Here is a 22,618-nt window from a genome sequence, read left to right on the forward strand (position 1 = left end):
ACTAACCTTAACCTATCTTGATTATACATCAGCCCACAGTGAGCTATGGTTGCCATTACTAATAATGATAGAATAGGTAGTACACAGTAAGCATTTATTCCCACACACACCCCCATACACATTTTAACGTCTTTTCTTTTTCTCTTTTATTTTTGGTGGGAGAGGGTAATTAGATTTATTTATTTATTCATTTCATGGAGGTAGTAGGGATGGAACCCAGGACCTTGTGCATACTAGGCATGCACTCTACCACTGAGCTATATCCTCCTCCCTTAACATCTTTTAAATAGGAAAGTCTTATAATTGCTGTTGGCCAGATAGAAATGCAGCATAGTTATCATTACTTGTTCATGCAACAAAACTGTGAAATAGATTTTAGTAACTTGAATGAAAAATCTTGTCTGTTGGAGGAGCACTCTCAGAAATGTTGTGTCACTAAACTCTTTATGGCACAGATGACAGCATTGTGTGTAGATACATAAATATTGATGACTTTGAATCAAAAGTGATTAATTATGAATAGGAAAAGCATGAGATGTGTTCTCTATTCAAAAGAGCTTACAGTCTGCCAGGGAGAGAATCCAGTGTCCATTTAAAATTGGTAAATTAGTATTTAAGACCTAAATTTTGTAGTTCATTCTGGAAGAATAGATTTAACTTGGTAATTCATAGTATATAGGAAATGATGAGGATGATCACAAACTGAATACTAGTACCTCTGGTAAAATAAAGAAATTGGGAAGAGGAGTTTGAGGAAGATGACAGGTTCAGATGTGAACGTACTTAATTTGAGGTGTTAATCCATTAATTTGAAATTAATCCATAGTTTTTTCAAGATACAGATAAACTGCTTTTAAGGTGTTATGTGCAAAGGCAGAGATTTGAATTGGTACTTGCTTGATTAAGTAATTCTGTAAGTCTGCAATCTAAAGTATATGGGTGCGATCTAATGGTTACAGAGTTGGATATTGAAGAAATAAGATGTTAATTGTTTTATCCAAATTAAATGCTTTTGTTTTCTAGACTCTCTTAAGGCATGGTGCCAACCCAGATCTGAGAGATGAAGATGGGAAAACGCCATTAGATAAAGCTCGGGAAAGGGGCCATAGTGAAGTGGTAGCTATTCTTCAATCTCCAGGTGAGTGATAAAAATCTTTCCTTTTAAGCCATCTGCTATTATTTTTCAGCTTCATTTCCATAGAAGTAGATTTTTTAGACATATTAACATTATGTAAACAAACCATTCCTATAAAGTCAAATAATTATGAATGTAATAAAATATAAATATAAATAAACACAGAAACCCTGACATTTGATAAGCCTTTAATGGTATACTGTTTTGAGACTATGGCTGCATGATTCTAGAATGACGAAATCAAAAGTTTGAGGAGTATGGGAATGTGATAAATAATATTTGTTTACTGTATAGATCAAGTATTTTGACCAGTAAGTTTTCACAGAATAGATGAATGCAGAGTCTCTGTGAAATATTTTTTGGAATCAAGTAGAGTATCCAGAATTATCTCCTTAAGTTGTGATTCAGCTAATTGGAGGCACTAACGTTCTTTAGTATTTTTACAAACACCTTTGGTAGATACAACATTCTAATATTTGGGCTTTTTTTTTTAATTAAAATTTTTCTTATTTTAAGTTTTATTTATTTACTTTTTTTTAATCAGTCTTTTTTTTTTGGTGGGGGAGGTAGTTAGGTTTTTATTTAATTAATTTTTTAATGGAAGTACTGGGGATTGAACCTAGGACCTCATGCATGGCCTATAAGTACATTCTCTTCCATTGAGCTATACCCTCCCTCTCCTCTAGTTTCTGTTTAATTATTGTTAATTAGGGGTAATTATAGTTGGGTACGTCTTAATATTTTTTCATTGAAAGAAAAATTTTTCAAAGAAGTATTCTATTGAACAATATGTGTCTGCAGGTGATTGGATGTGTCCAGTTAATAAAGGAGATGATAAGAAAAAGAAAGATACAAACAAAGATGAAGAAGAATGTAATGAGCCGAAAGGAGATCCAGAAATGGCACCCATATACTTGAAAAGGTTACTGCCAGTATTTGCACAAACATTTCAGCAGACTATGCTGCCTTCAATAAGGTAGTTATTCATACTATTTGTATTTACTAGCTCAGTTATGCCAATTACATAGTTTTATTTATCTCCCTTTTCCAGAAAGATCTGAGGTTTATTTCAATATTGAAAAGGTATGGTAAGAATGAAAATTAGATTAGAGAGTTAAATCTTTCCTTCTGATGATCTGCCTTAAGAGAAGGAGTTTAGAAATTCAAGAAGACTAGTCTAACACAGTTTTCATAGCTTTCTGCATATCAACCAGAGAAATTTGTGTAAGTACAGCAAACATTTATTGAGCTTTATAGAGGCCTTTTTGGTAGAGTCAGTGTAGGATGGCCATTGGAGGAGTTACCCAGAGAAGTAAAACTTGGCCCTTGTTTACTGTATCCTTGTACGCTAGTGAGGAAGATGCAAGTAATAATATAGAGTGGTAAGTGATAGATTAGACATATATTCCTTGAGAATATGGAGGATTTAACAACTAATTGGGCTGGGTAAATTGGAGATTTTATGCAGAAGTGAGATTTAAATTGGAGTTTAAAGGATACTTGGAGATTTTCTAGGCAGACAGATTTGGAAGGATCCGTGGGCAACAGTATGTACAGACATGGAGGTATGAGTCAGTTCATCTTGGTGCAGATCCTGGTGGCTCTCCATCCATAGTCTGCTGTTTCTATCCATCTGCTGCTAATACTCTGGTCCAAGATACCGTAGTCTGTAGTTGGACTACTGCAGTTGCCTTTAAACTAGTCTTTCTCCTCGCTTTCTCTCTTATCCCTCTACAATTTGCTCCTACATATTAGGCTGAAATATTTTTTTAAATAAAAATTGTCATCACTTTCTGATTTAAACCCTCTGGTAGCTGCCAGTTGGCCTTCACTAAAACCTAATGCCTTAACACTTGGGCTTGCAAGGTCTTGTATAAGTCCCGCCCAGCTCTCTAACCTCATTTAGTATTGTCTAACCCCTAGTCCACTATACTTACACTATGCTGGCACGTACATCTCCTTACCTTAGGGCTTTTGCATATATTTCCCTTATTGGAAGCTTTCTGTCCCCATGTCTTTTGAATGGTTGATTGCTTCATATTTTCAGGTCTCAGTTCAAATGCTACATCCATTGTTTGGCCACCTAATTTATATTGACCTGTAGGACATTTTTTATTACATGGATCATGATGTTTTACTGTCTTTACAGAGTTTACACTGTCTGAAATCTTTCTGTCCTTTTACTTTTTTGTTTGTTTTATTGTCTGTCTCCCCTCTAAAGCTCCTTTAGAGCTGGCCTTGTGTCCTGCTGTATTCCTACAAATATCAGGAGATAGAGAATAGGGCTTGATATTTAGTAGATCCTCAATGGATATTTACTGAATGATTGAATGAGTGTGTTTTGTTAGCAGTTTGGAAGTATTTTGGTATTAATGGAATGTGGGATATGTTTGCATAGCTTAATGAATAATGTTAAAAAAGTAGACAAGAGTGTTTTATGACCTATGAAGACCTTTGTGGTCTAGGTAATGAGTGTGGACTTTACCTCACAGTTAAAGCAGGATCATTAAAGATTTGTGAGGAAATTTGTCACAGTCAAATTTATGATTTATAAAGATCACTTTGGCATCCTGGTGAAGAAAAGGATTGGAGGACAAGAATGAAAACAGACTACTTAAGTGTTAATTGCCAGTGTGAACTCAGACAGTTGCAAAGGGACTGGATTGGTGGGAACAAATTCACCCACCAATAGGGTGGGGTTGATGACCACCAGTTGGATGTGAGTGATAAAGGAAAGGAAGGGGTGAAGAATGAATGCCAAAATTTTGGTTCAGTGGTTGAGAATTTGATTTTGGTCATTTTAAGTTCAAGAGGTCTTATAACATGTAGTTTTGTAGGGTTCAAGTGCCTTAAATACCAGTGTAATGAGTTGACATTAAAGTGAAAGCAGTTTGCTTTAAATAGGAGAAAAGTGACAGTAAAATAATTCACTGTGAACATTTAAGAGCTTAGTTTTTATTCTTCCCCAGATAGCTACAGAGGGGTAAATGTTAGTGGGGTCACTTTGTTTGTTGTTTTATAAAAGATTTAAATCATTTTTAGAAATGAGCAGGTTCAGTTTTGAGCAGGATAATCTTAAGATATATTTGGAGTTAGAATTGCTTCATGATAGGGTCATCAGAAAATTATAAAGTATGCCACCATATAACAAAGTTCCCTTAATGGATAGTTATTTTCTATCATTCTTATAAATGTTTGAAGATTGTCTAAACACAGTTTTAGTTATAGCATACTTGATGCTAGATTTTTCCAGGTAATAATTAGCTAACATTTAATTGTGGTGAGTAAGATAGCATGTCTTAGTTCAAAGCTCAGACTTTGAAGTCAGCTCAAAGTGGGTCCAGATGCCAGTTTTGCCACTTGATACACAGGTAACCATGGGCATTGTACTTAATCTCTTGATCTTAATTGGTTCATCTCTAAGATGGAGATAATTATACTTAATTCTCTTTAGATGTGAGAATAAAAATTAAATATGTGTTAAATGCTTAGCATAGTGCCTAATATTTTAGATATATTTGAAAAAAGATAAGCTTATTAAAAATGTTTTATTAGCTAAATTAAAACATATTTGTATGTTGAGGTAATAGTATAATGAACTCCATCATACAGCTTCAATAAGTTTTAACACACATCCCAATCTTACTTTATTTATACCACCCCAACTGTAGTTTTTTGAGGCACATCCAAGACTGAGTTTTATCCATAATTTTTCTGTATATATCCATAAAAAATAAGAGTTCTTTTGTAAAGCTCAGGGAATATAGCCAATATTTTATAACAACTTTAAATGGAGTATAAGTTTTAAAAATACTGAATCAGTATGTTGTGCACCCGAAATTAATATAATATTATAAATCAACTATATGTCAATAAAAAAATTCATAGTTTAAAAAGGGTTTTCTTTTTTAACACAGTTGCAATACCATTATCACACCTAAAATAATTAAGATAGTTCCAAAATATTGCCAAATATCAGATCAACATTCATTTTCCCCAATTTTCTCATAAATGTTTTTCTTAACAATTGGGTTCTTTTGGGGGGGATGTTAATATTTTCCCTGCTTCCTTTATTTTTGTAATATTTTGCAGGAGTATATAGCAAATATATAAATTTATCTGTAAATGATACATTTCAGTATTTTGTAAGTTAAAGAGTTATATAAATGCTATCTATCATATTGTATGATTCTTCTTAACTTTTTTAACTGAAAAGATTTTTTTTTTTGTAAAATTCTTTCTTGTAGTTCATCCATTTCTGCTTCTGAATCATTGTTTTCTTTCTTCTTTTTTCAAAAATGAAGTATAATGACTACAGCACTGTGTTAGTTCCAGGTGTGCAACATAGTGATTCGATATTTCTGTACATTACAAAATGATAACCACAATAATTCTAGTTACCATTTGTCACCGTACATAGTTTTTACACTGTTATTGACTATGTTCCCCATGCTATACATTTCATCCCTGTGATTCATTTATTTTTGTAACTGGAAGTTTGTACTCAATCTCCCTCTCCTATTTAACTCATCCCCAGACTTCCCAAGATGGTTCATTAAAAAAAGTTACTTGGCAATGTTAAAAAACAAGTTGCAGTAGTTACAATCTAAGTTTTTGCCTCTTCAATTTAAAATTTGATCAGAAGAGTAAACATCTGTACTCTGATCAGGCAGTTAAAAGAGGGTCTATATATATGGACTTAAGCTATTATCAGTCAGTATTGGCCTATGCAGTGTCTGTTCAGGAAATAAAAGGCAGATAACAGATCAGAGAAGACTTTAAAACAGAGTTGGATAACAGTTTCACTGATGCTGTATTTTGTAAAAACCTGATTATTCTCTCTAAGATATTTTTCTCCTACTTTTATTGGGATATAATTGACATAGAATATTGTGTTAGTTTTGAAGTATATAACATGATCATTTGATATATATATCTATAATATTAGACTGAGGACATCACACTGATTTTGAAGAAAGGCTACGTAAAATTTTGAAGAGGTGTGGTAAATACACATCTTTGGAGTTAGTGTCAATAACTGGACAAAAATTGAGTTCACTTCTAGCAGCAGAAGTCCTTGAGGATCTTTTTTTTTTTAAATCACAATTTAAGAGAACAGTAGACTTGGTTGGATACAGTGGGAAACTGTTCTAGGATAAGAATATTAATCTAAAGATATAAATTCTTCTAAAATTAATTTATAGATTATGCAGTTTGAAAGAAAATAACTACAGAATTTACTTTAGAACTTGACAAATCTTAAAGTTCTTCTGGAAGAATAGGTGAGATTATTAAAGAAAAATCTTAATAGCTAGTGTAAACTTTAAGTAATTAAATGTTTTTGGTAACCAGCACAATAGTTTATAATTCATTGAAGTAGACGAGCCCTCCAAATATAACCAATTATATGTAGGAATTGAATGTATTATAATGGTAAGTTATATGATATGTTACTATTATATATTAATATAATGTATTAAATGGTATTAGAGTATCTGCTTTGGGGTTTGATTTAAAAAATCAGCTTAGTCCTTAACATTGTATATTTAAACAAATTCTAGACTGGTTTAAAATAAATTAGTAAAAAAAAAAAACCTTAGGAAAACAAAAAAAAATCCTTGAATGTTTATAGTACTTAACTTTAAAAGACTTTAAGACTTGACTTTTTTAAGTCTTTAAAAGGTTGTTTGTGTTACTCACATCTGTCATTTTAAATTTACTCTATGTAAAAAACATAGTTACCCGCAGTATTACCCACAGCCTTCGAAGTGACGAATATGTTTGTTTTCCTCACAATAGTCTAGCAGACTGATATTTGTTAGCACGTATGATCAAGGGGTACTAACTTCATTATACAGAGAACACATACAGATTTTTGGTCAAAATATAACAGCCAATTTAAATAAATTAGCCAATGACATCTAGCCAAGAGGAAACATAGAAAACTAACAGGGAAAAATGTATTCCCTTACTAGTAAAAAGAAATAAAATGTTAAAGAAACTTGATGTCATTTTTACCCATTAGACATTTGAGAAAATTAATAATATTGTAGTGAATTAGCGCATCCATATCTGATGATGATTCAAGCTATTATCAGCCCTTTTGTCCCCCCAGCTTTATTGAGGTATAACTGGCATATAAAATTGTAAGATTTTTAAAGTGTGCTTCTTGGTGATTTGATACATGTATACGTTGTGAAAGGATTCCCCCCATCTAGTTTATTAACACATCCATCACCTCACGTATTTATCTTTTATGTGTGTGTGAGAGAGAACATTTAAGTTCTACTCTCTTAGCAAATTTTAGTTATACAATATGGTTTTATCAACAAAGAACAAGCTGCTTATTATGAAGGTGAGATTAGTTTGTCTGACTTTATTGAGTATCTCCTATGTTCTAAGCAAAGCAGTGGATAAATAGAAGGGAAAGTAGTCATGCCAAGTTTGTTAACAGTGGGAATATTTAGGGGTATGGGGTTACAAGGATCTACTTGTACAACCCTTGAACTCAGTAAATGTTGCTGAAGGAACAGGGGGCAAGGCAAGCTGGGGGCGTCTCTTGTGAAGACTTTAGAAATCTACTTTGTGAAGAGCTTTGTGGGGCTCAGCTCCTTTTCTACTGTTTGTTTGGTTTTGGTCTGATGGTACATATTTATTGTTCTGTGATCTGATCATAGTTTCTAAATGTAATAAATGCATATGTTGGTGTAGCCAGTCCCAAGATACTGAAAAAAAAATTTGTATGACAATGTAATTGTAATGAACATGTTTTAAATTTGACAAAGAACACAAATGCTTAATTTGAAATTTGATTTCCATATAAACTATCAGGTGTTTTAAATTGTTAATAGTTTTGTATTTAGGGATATAGATACTGTTTATTTTCTTAGTAATTGCATTACTCTTGATTTTCTAAAATTATGGCATGTTAACAGTCATGCTGGTTAAATATAAAATAGCACATTTAAGAAAATTATAAAAGTAATTTATTTTATTGAGCTTAATATATTAATAATAGAAAATAAATGAGATTACATAAACCTACTGCTAATATTGTCTTAATTTTTTGTATTCTTTTATTAAGTGCATTATTTAGCAGAGTATTTAAAACTTAGATATTTTAGTTTCATTTATATATGATTGGATTTTGTTTTATTTTAGCTTCTTACTGTGGCTTCCTAAAATTCTTTTTTTTACTTTTCAAGGAAAGCAAGTCTTGCTCTGATTCGAAAAATGATCCATTTTTGCTCTGAAGCACTCTTAAAAGAAGTTTGTGATTCTGATGTTGGTCACAATTTGCCTACAATACTAGTGGAAATCACTGCAACTGTCCTTGATCAAGAGGTCAGTTCTTCGTCTTTTTTGAAACTCCTGTAGTTTTAAGTCTCGTTAGTGATTAGTAAAATAATTTAACTTTTGTTCTACTTTTATTGAATCATTTTGCCTGTGCAGATTGTATTTTTCTACTCCAGGAAGCTAAACTTATTTTTATCATGTTTCCCTTAAATTTCTTTCTGTCCCTTCCCCCTCCCCAGGACGATGATGATGGCCACTTGCTGGCTTTGCAGATCATAAGGGATTTAGTGGATAAAGGTGGTGATATTTTTTTGGATCAGCTAGCCAGACTTGGTGTGATCAGCAAAGTGTCAACGTTGGCAGGTCCTTCCTCTGATGATGAGAATGAAGAAGAATCAAAGCCTGAAAAAGTGAGTGGTCTTAATTACAGTGGTATTAGGAATAGAGTTTCTTTTGATGAAATCTAGTTCCACTTATGATGGGCTTTGACAAAATAATGACAATATGAAGTAGTTCTATAATTTTAAAAAATTTGGTCACTTCTCTTTTAAAAATATTGTTCATGATTTAAAACTTGCAGAAATGCTGCAAGTGAAGAATATCAGCACATTTCTGTCCAGAATCACTAATTACTGATATTTTACCCATTTGCTTCATTACTTACAAAAACGTATGTGTGTGTGCTATGAACACATTTATTTGAAAGATGCTGGATACAAAGAGCCTCCTTTTACACCTAGAATTTCCACCAAAAAACCAGGACATTCTCTTATATGATCCTAGTATAGTTATCAAAATCAGGAAATATAATAGTTATAGAAAACTGTATCTAATCCAGGGACTATTCAGATTTGTCACTGTCCCTAGTAGCAATTCGTGCCTCTCCGCTCCCACCCCCTCCTCCTCACCCCACCCCCAGAATCCAGTCGAGGAGGACATTTTATTTAGTTGTCATGTTTGTTCCATTTCTCAGCCTTTCTTTCATAGCTTTGGCATTTTTTGAAGAGGACAAACCACTTAATTTGGATAGTGACCCTCACATTGTATTTGTGCCATGTTTCTTCATGATTACATTCAGGTTGTGTGTTTTTAGCAAAAAGAGGCAACGTTACAGCCTTCTCAGTGTAAGTGTAAAATGTGCCTTCTTAAAGGCACATGACGTCTGTTTGCTCCTGCTGATAATGTTAACTTGGATCAGCTGGTTGTGTTTGTCTCTGCCAGCTTTCTCCATTGCAAAGTTACTCTTTTTCCTTTTGTAATTAATAAGTAATTTGTAGGGAGATAATTTGAGACAGTATAAATATGCTTTTTCTCATTAAACTTCTATCCACTCATTTCAGTATCTATTGGTAATTCTTCCCTTAGAATGCATATTAAGAATATACCTTATCTGTCTCTACCAATTGCCAGCAATGATTTAGTCCTAACACTTAGTGAATGCTTCCTAAATATTAGTGACAGAGAAGTAGTATTTTTGAGAGAATGGTAGAGTATGGATTGTAATCACAGAATTCTGAGTGAGTGACTATGTGTTTCCTAAATTACAGGGGATTTAACAAAAAGCAAAACAAAACAAGAAGTGATTATCTGGGTTCATCCCTCTAGAATTCTTTTCTTCAAGAAATAGGTAGATCAACTAAACTTCAATAAAATAAAAAAAGAAAGAGATTACAGATCCCAGCAGTCTTTTTGTATAAATTAACAAGCAAATACTAACATATGTATGAAATGTCGGAACCTAGAAGAGACAAAGCAACCTTGAAAAAAAAGTTGAAAGACATACACCAGCAGATTTCAAGTCTTATTTATAAAGGTGTAGTAATCAAGAAAGTGTGATAGTGGTGTAAAAATAATGACCCACATATATATTGTCAATTGATTTTCAAAGTGCTAAGGTAATTCAATCAGGAAAGGATGATCTGTTAAAAAAAATGATGCTTGAACAAGTAAACAGCACTTGCAAAAATATGACACCTTGGTCTTACATTTACAAAAATTAGAAAATGAATCAGACTGGAATGTGTGGTCTAAAATTGTGAGGCTTCTAAAGGAAAAAGAAGAAAATCTTAGTGACTTTAACCTTGATAAGGAGTTCTTAAATAGAGCTTTACAAGGTTGTATTATAAAAGAACAAAAAAATCAGTAAATTGTCTTCATTAAAATGAAACTTTTGCTCTTCAAAATACATTATTTAGAAAATGAAAAGATAAGCCAGAAAATTCTTTGAGATTTTATTTGTCTGAAAATATTTTTATTTGGTCTTCACTTTTAATGGACATTTTCAGTGTCTACAAGGACTCTTGGCTAATCATTTTCTAGTACTTAAAGATATATTCCATTGTCACCTTCCATGCCGAGTCTCTACTGAGATATTTGCCTTATTTTTTCATCTTAGTTCCTTTGTATATAATAGATTTTTTTCCTCTGACTATTTTTAAGACTTTAGCTATTTGACTTTGCTGTACTTAGCTGAGTTTGGTGGGTGCATGTATGTGTCCACCTCTGCTCAGGATTGTTTAATTTTCTTTGATCTGTGGGTTTATGGTTATTGTCAAATTTGGAAAATGTTTGAACTATTGGTATGAGGATTTTTCACTCTGGCTGTTTGGAATGCAAATATCTGACCATCTTGTGTGACCTCTGGGAATTGTTCAGCTTTTAATTTTCAAATTGTTCTTTGCCCAGCTTTATGGAATATCACCTATAAATGAATGGCCTAGTGCTCAGTAGAGATGTCATGGTGACCACTTTTCAGATTTCTGAATTGTTTTTTTATTTGTTTGTTTGACTTCCTAATCCTGACCTCATCCATCACATATTCCTTTTGCCTTAGTCTCCTCAAACACAGATCTTCATTTCCTCAACTCATATTGAAGGACTCTGCTCCCTGTTCTTAAGACCTTAGCCAGAAAACTGTATCTGGGCCTAAGTGGCTTACTTTATTTGTTTCTACTTTGTAGGGGATCACACAACCCTATGTTGCTTGTTGTCCAGTATTTGAAAATGGTTTTTAATATATTTTGTGTAGTTTTTTAGTTATTTACAATGGATAGTCAAGTCTGTCCTTGTTAATCTGTCATGGCCTGGAGCACAAGTACTTTAGAGAAATTTATAATCCATATTTTACAATTTTCTTTTAGTGTTATAAACTAACTACTACTTCAGGGAAAAAGCATGTAAAAGATACATATTTTAAAAAATTTTAAATATAGTAAGTCTTTATAAGTTTAAAAGTGCTTTACCCATATACACATGCATGCACAAACATGCCAAGATGAATATTCTTAATATTGAAATGTTCAACAAAATGAAAATTCTTAGGGTGCCAGGCTAGGCAAACAGTGTTTACAAATTGTTGTTTTTTTCTTTTAAACATGCTATAATTAACATTTTTATGATCATAGGAATGATTATGTTTCATTCACTTGGCTAAGGATAGGACCTTACAATTTATAATTAAAAAGCATCTCTTGTTATTCCATTGCACTGCTGATCATTGACCTAGTGTAAACATTTATTTTTTATACGTATTTTATTAGGCCCAGGTATGTGGTAAATTTATCAAGTCCTGAATAATTAGCTAATTATAGATCTAGTGCACTTGTCTTCTTTACCCTTACACCTGGAAATGTTATAACTTAGGTCATTATGTGAATTTCTTAACATTTTTAGGACTTGTAAGATTTAATTATGGGTAATTGAATCAGAATACATATTAAACTACAGGCGACTGAATATTATATTCAGAATGTTTTAATTCTAAATTTGATTCACAGTCATATTTTTTATAAATAAGAATATTTGGAATAGGAGTTATTTTCCATGTTTCATTGAATAATTTTACACATTTTAGGAAGATGAACCACAGGAAGATGCTAAAGAATTGCAGCAGGGTAAACCGTATCATTGGAGAGACTGGTCAATCATTAGAGGAAGGGACTGCTTATATATATGGAGTGATGCAGCAGCCTTGGAATTATCTAATGGCAGTAATGGATGGTTTAGATTTATCTTGGATGGAAAACTTGCCACCATGTATTCAAGTGGTAGTCCTGAGGGTGGTTCGGATAGTTCAGGTAATATTTTGTTTCTATTAAAATGTTTTACTAGTTTCTTTAATTTTGATAATTTATTTTTCTGCTCACATTTTTACTACTATTGTCATAGAAATAACAAACATGTCCTTGATGATCATATGGCCATTTATTTAATATCAAGAGAGAAATTATTGTACCATGAAAGCATTTCATGTTTTTTCATTGTATGAGACAAGGAATAGCATCATATCTACTTTTACTCTCCCCACACTTTTAGGTACAGGGCTCCTTATGTAATGATGAATTCCATGTATGTGATGCTGTCTCAAATTAAATCCTTTCCCAGAAGCCTTCTACTTAAAAAAAAAAAGCAAAACCTAGAGGATCACTTTTATGCCTGAACCTGAATGTATCAGACCAGTGAGAGTATACCAAAGAATAAAACTTTAACTTAAAAAAATTCTTAATGGAGGTACTGGGGATTGAACCCAGGACCTCACTGAGTTATACACCACTCCCCCTCACCCCCAAATTAAGTTTTTTAAAATAAAATTGATATTCCATTAGGGAGTTTCATTTTTTTAATGGGATATTTGAAAAGAATGCGGTTTTAAAACAATCCTTCTTTCTTTATAGAAAGCAGAAGTGAATTCTTAGAGAAGTTACAAAGAGCTCGCGGCCAAGTAAAGCCATCTACTTCAAGTCAACCTATACTCTCAGCGCCAGGACCCACTAAACTCACTGTCGGGAATTGGTCATTAACATGTTTGAAAGAAGGAGAAATTGCTATTCATAACTCAGATGGTCAGCAAGCAACAATATTGAAAGAAGATTTACCTGGTTTTGTATTTGAATCTAATAGAGGAACCAAACATTCATTTACTGCAGAAACTTCTCTGGGTAAGTATGTAGGGATGTAAGTTTAGCAGAGAAGAATAAATGAGTATGTTAAATCATAATAAAATATGTTCTGTGAAATGTCCTTTTTTTTTCTTTAAGGTTCAGAATTTGTGACTGGCTGGACTGGCAAAAGAGGCAGAAAACTAAAATCTAAGTTAGAAAAAACAAAGCAAAAGGTATATTTATGGGATTTGCTCTGTATTTTGGCTTTTATACTGGTGTGGTAAGGTTTCAGTGGTAGATTGTAGACATTTAAAGAATTGAGCGGTATAACAAGCTACCCTACTCTTACGTTTTTTAGTTTTCCTTTTTCTCTGCTCCTTATTTTATTTTCCACAGTATGTGTACATTTACTTAATAGTTTTTATACATATACTGAGCACCAGCATTAAAATAAAATGTAAATGAGACAGAGAATAAAATTTAAATTATTTGAGTTTTAATGTTACATAAACTAAATTCATGCTTTAATTATTAATGATAGTAGTATTTTTAGTCATAGAGTGGGATTAAAAAATGCATCATTATATTTTACAATCCTCCTTGTAATGAAGCAATTTGAATGCCTGGTTCTAAATTGAGATTGTTTTGATCGTATAATGGCCATCTTAGATGAAATCACTGTTTCAGAAAGATATAGGAGCAAATATATTCTTTTTTTTTTGGAGAGTGGGAGGTAATTAGTTTTATTTATTTATTTGTTCTCGGAGAAAGTCCTGGGGATTGAACCCAGGACCTCTTGCATGCTAAGCACGCGCTTTACCACTTGAGCTATCCCCCTCTGCAACCCCCAAGGAGCAAATATATTCTTAACTCCACCCTCAGAATCACAATACTAATTTTAAAAATTCTATCCAATTTTTACGTATTTTTTTAAAATGACACCATTATATATCTGTATTATATCAACTGTTACTGTATTTTTCATTTTTAAAAGAAAATAATCTCATAGATTCAGTATTTTCTGGTGACACTTTTATTTTACTTATAAAAATGATACGAAATAGTTTTTTCATACAGTATATGAAGAATGCTTCTGGCTGATTGTGATGGGGGTGGAACTTATGTTTTCATAGGTTTGGCCCTAGAAATAGTAGTAATGGTTTATTATTTGGAGCATAAATAAAATGTTCATGCTTTCATTTTGTTATTAATGTGCTAGGTCATACCAAAGATAACTTCCACATGTTAGACCTTAGAAAGAAAATAACTTACTTCCTCACTTTATTTATTTGTTTAATAAATATACATTATCTCTGTAACTCTGTATGTTATTACATGATTGCTTTGTGGTTTTTAAAAAGAGTGTGAGGTCACAGATTTCTTCCAATTCAGAATATCTTAAGGGCATTAAGGAAGAAGTATCTCAATTGAAGATAGCCATTAGCTCCTAAAAGGAATTTGAACTAAATACAGTTTTTGTTACTCATGGTAGTTATGTTCTAAAAGTTGCCATGAATACTGAATCATTGCTTTTAGAAGTACAGGTTTAAGTTACTGTGTGGCTCTGGTCACATTTTTAAAGTTTTCATTGCTCTGTGCATGCCCACAAATGACTGTGAAAAGCACTACAAGTCTGGATTTGTGGGTTACAAATTTTAGTAACTAGTTGATTTCACAATTATGAAATTCTCACATAATAAAGCTCAACTGTAATTCTCTTTAAAGCTACCTCTTAGCTGTCTCAGAAGTTTCTTGGAATAACTAATATATTGTATTAACCAACCAAATCTAGAACTAACTCACAGGGAGCTGAACTTTTACAATCCGAGAGAAAAGTAAATCAAGGAGAACATCGTCTCAGTCCTATCTTTTCATTTTCTTAAAAAAAATATGATTGTTGATTCAGTTCTTTGAAATCAGTAGAAACTCAATGATCATGTGGCTATTTCGTGTTGAAAGCAGTACATATCAAAATACACTAATTTTAGGTAAAAATAATTTTAACTCTTAGTTTTGGCCTCAGTGTTTATTCCTTAATACTGTTCATAAAGAAGTAATTTCTTCAGTGTTGTCTTATGTCCAGAACTTAGTTACTTTGTAATTCTGAAAGGCATACTAAAATAGAGTGGTAGGGAGAGAGGGTATATATAGCTCAGTGATGGAGTGCATGCTTAGTATGCATGAGGTCCTGGTTTAATCCTCAGTACCTCTATTCAAAAAATAAACAAACAGATAAATCTAGTGGGGAGGGTATAGCGCAGTAGTCAGAGCATATGCTTAGCACTCACAAAGTCATGGGTTCGATCCCCAGTACTTCCATTAAAGTAACTAAATAAATAAGCCTAATTACCTCTCCCTCCAAAAAACAGAAAAAACAAAAACAAAAACAAAAACAAAAACCCACAAGCAAAATAAATATCTTTAAAAAAAAATAAATCTAATTACCACCCCCCTGCAAAAAATAACCAAGCAAACAAAAAATAAAATGGAAAGATACTATTAATTCATTTAGGGGTAAAATTTTTTCTATTACATTAGAGTTTTGCTGGGTTAGTTTGTGATTTAGGTGAAATCATATAAATCTTAAATTTACATTCCTTAAGCATATGTTTTTAAAGAATTTACTAAATTTTGTTGGACCCAAGCCTGGACATGTATATGTTGTTCTCTCAAATAATATTTATTTAACTTAAATGAGAGGTAATTAGTGCCCAGCCTGACAGTATAGTCATTCTTTCTCAAGATGAAATATATAAATACATGAGCATCATATATACTTTGTATGAACAATACACATAGAAAAAGACATAAAACTTAAAGTATACTCCACAATGTTAAAAGCATCAGCTTAGGTTAATGGAATTATAGATGGCTTAATTAGTTTTCTTTCTTTTTCTTATCTTTTTTTTTAGCTTATTTGTATTTTCTAATTGATTCATCATAAAACAGATTAGTTACATTAAGAAAAAGAGCAGTTACTTTTTTGTTATCAGTAGTTTATGTAGACTCTTAATAGATTTTTATTAAGAGATTGTAGTAGCGTTCGTTATCTAATCTGTTTAAATTTTATTATAATGTAGTGCAAAGTTACTTTTTTATGGGTTGTTTAATTTGGTTTATATGAAATAAACTCCTATTTGGTATATGAATACAAAGTTTAAATAACCAAAAATTAAAATGTTAAGTTCCTTATTTTGATACTACTAAAATCTTCTTGAGTACTTTTTCAACCATTGGTACATTTTGATATTTATAAATAAAAATAGTAACTTTTTTGGAACTTGATAATGGCACAGATATCTTAGTTCTAAAGAATGCATGGATTTATGAAAAAGGAAGATTTGTTAAAATTATTAATTGTACTAAAAGTTCACATTTGCTATTTTTATTTTGGTAGGTACGAACTATGGCTCGAGATTTATATGACGACCACTTTAAAGCTGTTGAAAGCATGCCTCGTGGAGTAGTAGTAACACTCAGAAACATAGCAACTCAGTTAGAGTCATCTTGGGAACTTCATACAAATAGACAGGTATGTTAGCTTCTAGATTTTATGACACAATGATCTTGGTTTAATTTTTCCCCTTTATCCTTTATATTCTGAGTATTGAGTAGGGGTCAGCAAATTGTTACCCACTGGCTAAGTTTTGTAGGTTTTGTGAGGTAAGAGGGGTTTTTACATTTTAAATGGTTGAAAACAGATCATAAGTAAGAATAATATTTCATGATACCTGAAAATTATATGACTATGTGATGTCAGTGTCTATAAGTAGCTTTATTTCTCACACCCGTGCTTATTTATTTACGTATTGTCTGTGACTTCTTTAGTGGTTACAATGGCAGAGTTAAATAGGTACAACCAAGATATGTGGCCTGTAAAGGCTAAACTGTTTACAATTGGCCCCCTTTATGAGTTTGCCAACCTTGATAGAGTTAATTTGCGTTAATAATTTGAATTTCTTAATCTTGTTTAATATATGATTTTTTGCATGGTAATTGATGTTCTGATAGATAAATTAAGTATATTAAGACCTTTTTTGGATTGTTTTCATTAAAAATTTTTTTTTTCTTTTAGTGTATTGAAAGTGAAAACACTTGGAGAGATTTAATGAAGACAGCTTTAGAAAATCTAATTGTACTTTTGAAGGATGAAAACACAATTTCACCGTATGAAATGTGTAGTAGTGGCTTGGTGCAGGCACTTCTTACTGTCTTAAACAATGTAAGTTGATTAGTACAGAACGAAGTACATAGTTTAAAAAATTATTCGTAGCTACACTTTGGTAAAGTGAAATTTACTGTGTTTTGTCAAGAAATATTAAAAAACCAGGTAATAAGTGTTAACATTTATAATTTCTCTAGCCTTTAAGTTTTCTCATTAGTTTGAGCCAAGTGAATTAAATAATTGCATCTATTTAGATTTTTGAGATACCCGATTATTATTTGTTCAAGATTCTGTTGAATAAAATACTTACTTGTAATAGCCTAAAATTTAACTTTATTCACTGCTCTGATTTCTTCATAACTTACATAAAATGAAGTTGGTGTAGAGACCTTTTCAAGTATCTAAAATAGTTGCATAAAATTAGTTTAGGAGCAGTAACAGTTAAGGAAGTTCATGTGAATATTTGTCAAACATTTGTTAATAATAACCTTCTATTCCTCTTCGATTTAGTCTACTGATAATATCTTTTTATTGTGATAAATTTTTTTCTTTTATTTCAATGAAATATATATACACACTTATTTTAACAAAGTCTAACAGAATAAAGTATGAAAAGTTAAAGTTTGCTCCCTACTTCAGTTCTATTTGTCATTTTAATTTCCAGATCTTATTCATCATATGTAGTTATATACTCTTAAGATTCACTTTGACGTCAATCTCGTATTTCTTTCATTATTTTTACTATTTGTATTTATTCCCATTTATTAAAATTATATTGATGTATCACTTTATATCACTTAGTAATATCTGTGAAATCATTGTTTTGATATAGTTATTTTTTTTCTAATTCTAATTAATGTAAATAGTACCCTAGTACTCTTAAAATACGAAATGTTTACAAATAATTTGAAATTACCTTGCATACTACTACGCTTTGAGAAAAGCAGTATGATTGCTACTCCATTATAACACTGAAAATGTTTGCCATGGTTTACTAGTCATATAATAAAAAGAATTTTAATTGAAAGAAAATAATAATTTCACTTAGACTGTATTGATAATTTTGTGATATATTAATATTCATTTTTGCAGAATGTGTTTTTTTAACTAATTTCAGTAACAGCCGTAAAAATTTTTTTTTTTGGTACTTCTTTTGTTTCTTTTTAGAGCATTGATTTAGATACAAAGCAAGATTGTAGTCAACTTGTTGAAAGAATAAATGTTTTTAAAACAGCCTTTAGTGAAAATGAAGATGATGAAAGGTAAGTCGCCAAATTTCTGTTAATTTGGTGTTTGTGGTGTTGCAAGTTAGTACACTTCCTTTAAAACAGAGTCTGATACAGTGTTTATACATAAAATAGGAATTTTTTATTCAGTAAAAAAAGTAGCTTATAACTATATTAAAAGTGAAAGATTTTTAATCTAATGGACTAAAAGAAAAATTACATGACTGTTATGAATGTAGCTGACCGCTTATTTTAAATTAGATAATCTTTAGTATACAACTAGGAATTTGAGCACTGGTTAAATATTTGATATTAAGTAGTAATTGTTCATTCCTTTTTAGCTGTGATAATGATATTTTTTTTAAGAAGTTTTCTTTCATAGAGATATGTATTCATAATATTTCTGAATGAAATGATACTTTAAAATACATGGGAAGGAAAGAAGTGGGTGGGGATATAGATAGAAATCGATTGGCCGTTAGCAGGTAATTGTTGAAGCTGGATATGAGTTGATGAAGATGCATTTTACTAATTTATTTACTTCTGTATATGACTGAATTTTTAAAATAATAAAGTTCAATTCCATTTTAAATTAATGTGTAATAATTTATTGAAGCATTACTCTATTAACCTATTAGCTAATCACAAATTATTACTGATGCTAAAATAAACTTGTTTCAGTGGAAACATGTTTTTACATAAATTCCTTTAATGGTATTATTCAGTTATTGATAATTTTTTAAAGATTTTGATACAAATTGTCACGTTATTTTCCAGAAATATTACACCAGTGTTGCCTTACCAACAAATACTGTCATTTTCAAAACTTTGCTGCTTTATATACATATATGTATATATATTTGCTGATTGATATGTATCGACTGTTAACTAGTAAAACTCTTTAAAGTTTGAAAAGTAAATTACACTCTAAATTATACATGACTTTGAATGTAATTAATAAAAGTTTCATAAGAAAAATAAAATATTTTACTCTTAATTGGAGGAAATTGAGTTGCTTTGCTTTGGTATTGAAATTATCTTTGCTTACTCAGATGTAGTCTAATACAAAATTAAACTTCCCTTTGAATTAATAAAGTAGGAGTCTTTGTGAAGTTGGTTACTGCAGTTTCTGTATGAATTATTGCAGGAATTCATATAAAAGCCCTTAACAATTATTTTTTTCTTAGTCGGCCAGCTGTTGCATTAATTCGAAAGTTAATAGCTGTACTAGAATCTATTGAACGTCTACCTCTCCATTTGTATGATACACCAGGATCCACATATAACCTTCAGGTAACCATGAAGAATGCAGTTGCTAGTGTTGCTGAATGCATCTAGGAGCAGTCTTACATACTTTTCTTAAAAACAAAAATTTTTTTTTCATATTTTATTAAATAACAATTGTGCTTAATTGTTAAGGACTTCCCCTTAATGCCATTTGATTGTTCTTAATGACTCTTAAATGTATTGGTATTTCAATGTTTAACTAATAAAGTTTATTTGGTAGATCATAAGTGGAAAAAGACACTTTATCAGTAGAAAGGTGGAAAAAAGAATCCTTTTGTTCTACGATAAGCTAAGTCTCATTGTCTCTGTGTCTCAACATATGAGAAAATATGAAAAATATTTTAAGCACGGTGTTTTTTTTTTGCTTGCTTCCTTTATGTCATTGGTTAGGGCCAAATGGCTTTCCTTAGCTATTTCTATTGATCCTTTTAGAAATCTGTCATTATCACATGGTTTTATAAAAAGCCTGTTTTCTTCCTAAATGTTACTTGGTTGACATTCCCATTCATTCATTAAATTTTCCTCTTTTTTAGCAGCTGGGATCCAGATATGAACAGACAAAACAAATACTCTCACTGCTAATACCCCAGACCAGATCTGTCATATCTTCTATGAGTCACTTTCATATTTTCTAGCAGATTCTTTGGCCTTGAATGTCACCTTTATCTGCCCTCTCCTGTATTCCACTGTATCAAATAGTTTCTTTTAAATATAGCCTTTAATAAGTGACTAAGAAACTATATTTGCAAAAACAATTGTTACCTAAGGCAAAAAAACTGGCTGTGCCCCCAAGAACTTAGTAGTACTACCGCAGCCACTAGGCCTCTTGGACTAGAAAGCTTGTCCAGGGAGTTACAGTATAGTTAGTACACCTAACATAGTGTATATATTAAATAAGATGCAGAGGTCTACTGTGTGTTTTAGTTCAGACAGAATAATATAGAGGAAGGAATAATGGGACTTTTGATCTGTCCTTTTGATGAGTGAATGAGGTAGAGATAGGTCTCAAAGACTGGAAATTCCCCTGCTTATACAGTCCTAGGAGCATCAACATTTTTTATTACACATATCTCATTTCAAGAGACTGCAGGATACAAAGACAGGAAGGCTAGGAATGTGCCCTCTGGTAATTCTGCAGTCTAAAAATGCCACCCAGATGTATATGTAATTATTTAATCATGTGACTATAGTAATTAGTTAAGATTTATACAGAAATGAAATAAAATTGCTAGTTGGATACTTGTTATTTAGTAAAACATATTGAATTGGAAACCATCTTGTATTTTTTAAAGTTTATTAGCTATAGATTATTTAATATATTGTAGCTTTAAATGTGTAAGTTAATTAGCTACTTTTTATAACTTACTTGGAAAATTGCAGGTTAATCAATTCAAGCTGTAATATTTCTCTTAAAGTGTACCATAATAATTTTATTTAAGTCAAGTGTATTTGAAGTTGTTTAGAAATTCTAAGTAACTTTGTTTCTTTCTTGAAAATCACTATCATTTATTCAGTGGACCTTTTTTAAAAAAACATTTAATGGAAAACGGACATTGACCCTTCCTTTATGGTTATACTTTGTAAATATAAATTGCTGTGTTCATGTAGTGTTTCTTAATTTTTAAATTCTAAGAAAAAAAAGCAAAGTATTTTCTGAAGCATTTTGATCATTTCTGTGTAGATACTTACAAGAAGATTAAGGTTTCGGTTGGAACGTGCACCTGGTGAAACCGCACTGATAGACAGGACTGGCAGGATGTTGAAGATGGAACCCTTAGCTACAGTTGAATCTCTAGAACAGTATCTCTTAAAAATGGTGAGCTTCTGGCAAGGGCATGGTGAAATAAGCATTCTTTACTGTGGTTTAGTCTTTAGAAAAGTACTTGGAAAGTATGTATCCAGAGTTACGGTAATAAAGTTTGGCCTAGTAATTCCATTTTAGAAAATAATACTTATACACTACAGATGTTTTCTTCATAAAGATGTTCATTATATTTACCTTAATGCCAGTCAATAAAGGAGTATCAACTTGGTAATAATTTCCATTAATTTGAATATTATGTAGCTATCATAATATATACAGACTGGTAAGAGAAAAAATAGTTTTGTGCAGTATGATCAATATTTTGCTTTATTCTATCTGTTGAAATAACAGACTAAAGAAATACTTTGTGATATTCATGGTAGGGTACTATGGTTGTGGAAATTTCTGGGTTTTTTTATTTTTCAGATATTCTTAAATAAGTATTTGTTATAATAAAACAACTGAAACTAAAGGAGTAAAAACAAAGTGGACAGTGCATTTCAAAATAAGTATTATTAAGGTGTCACCCATATTTTCATTGGTTTAGGTAGCAAAGCAGTGGTATGATTTTGACCGATCTTCATTTGTTTTTGTTCGAAAATTAAGAGAAGGTCAAAATTTTGTATTTCGGCACCAGCATGATTTTGATGAAAATGGAATCATTTACTGGATTGGGACAAACGCCAAGTAAGTCATTCTATTTAATGTAGAGTAAAAAACGTTCATCTGCAAAAAGAACTCTACATAGTAGAATAAAATTATTAACCACCCTTGAATGTTCTGCAGTTTTAGGAATTTTGTCTTTTAGGTTAAATATAAGATTAT

At 31.4% G+C, this 22,618-nt stretch overlaps 1 protein-coding gene across 10 annotated transcripts in view; it reads left to right on the forward strand.

Moving 5' to 3' along the window:
* HECTD1 (HECT domain E3 ubiquitin protein ligase 1) overlaps positions 1-22,618 on the forward strand; it is an 82,185-nt gene that overhangs the window by 31,363 nt on the left and 28,204 nt on the right. For all 10 annotated transcript variants that reach the window (XM_074365681.1, XM_074365683.1, XM_074365680.1 and 7 more), the window contains exons 9-21: positions 1,024-1,138; positions 1,937-2,111; positions 8,341-8,479; positions 8,671-8,841; positions 12,285-12,507; positions 13,105-13,368; positions 13,468-13,544; positions 16,709-16,843; positions 17,387-17,533; positions 18,644-18,738; positions 19,890-19,995; positions 21,671-21,805; positions 22,341-22,480. In XM_074365681.1, the coding sequence (XP_074221782.1) occupies positions 1,024-1,138; positions 1,937-2,111; positions 8,341-8,479; positions 8,671-8,841; positions 12,285-12,507; positions 13,105-13,368; positions 13,468-13,544; positions 16,709-16,843; positions 17,387-17,533; positions 18,644-18,738; positions 19,890-19,995; positions 21,671-21,805; positions 22,341-22,480 (1,922 nt within the window). The remainder of the gene's footprint in view (positions 1-1,023; positions 1,139-1,936; positions 2,112-8,340; positions 8,480-8,670; positions 8,842-12,284; positions 12,508-13,104; positions 13,369-13,467; positions 13,545-16,708; positions 16,844-17,386; positions 17,534-18,643; positions 18,739-19,889; positions 19,996-21,670; positions 21,806-22,340; positions 22,481-22,618) is intronic.

This window comes from Camelus bactrianus, chromosome 6 (genome assembly GCF_048773025.1).
Source record: "Camelus bactrianus isolate YW-2024 breed Bactrian camel chromosome 6, ASM4877302v1, whole genome shotgun sequence".
NCBI classification, from domain to species: domain Eukaryota; kingdom Metazoa; phylum Chordata; class Mammalia; order Artiodactyla; family Camelidae; genus Camelus; species Camelus bactrianus.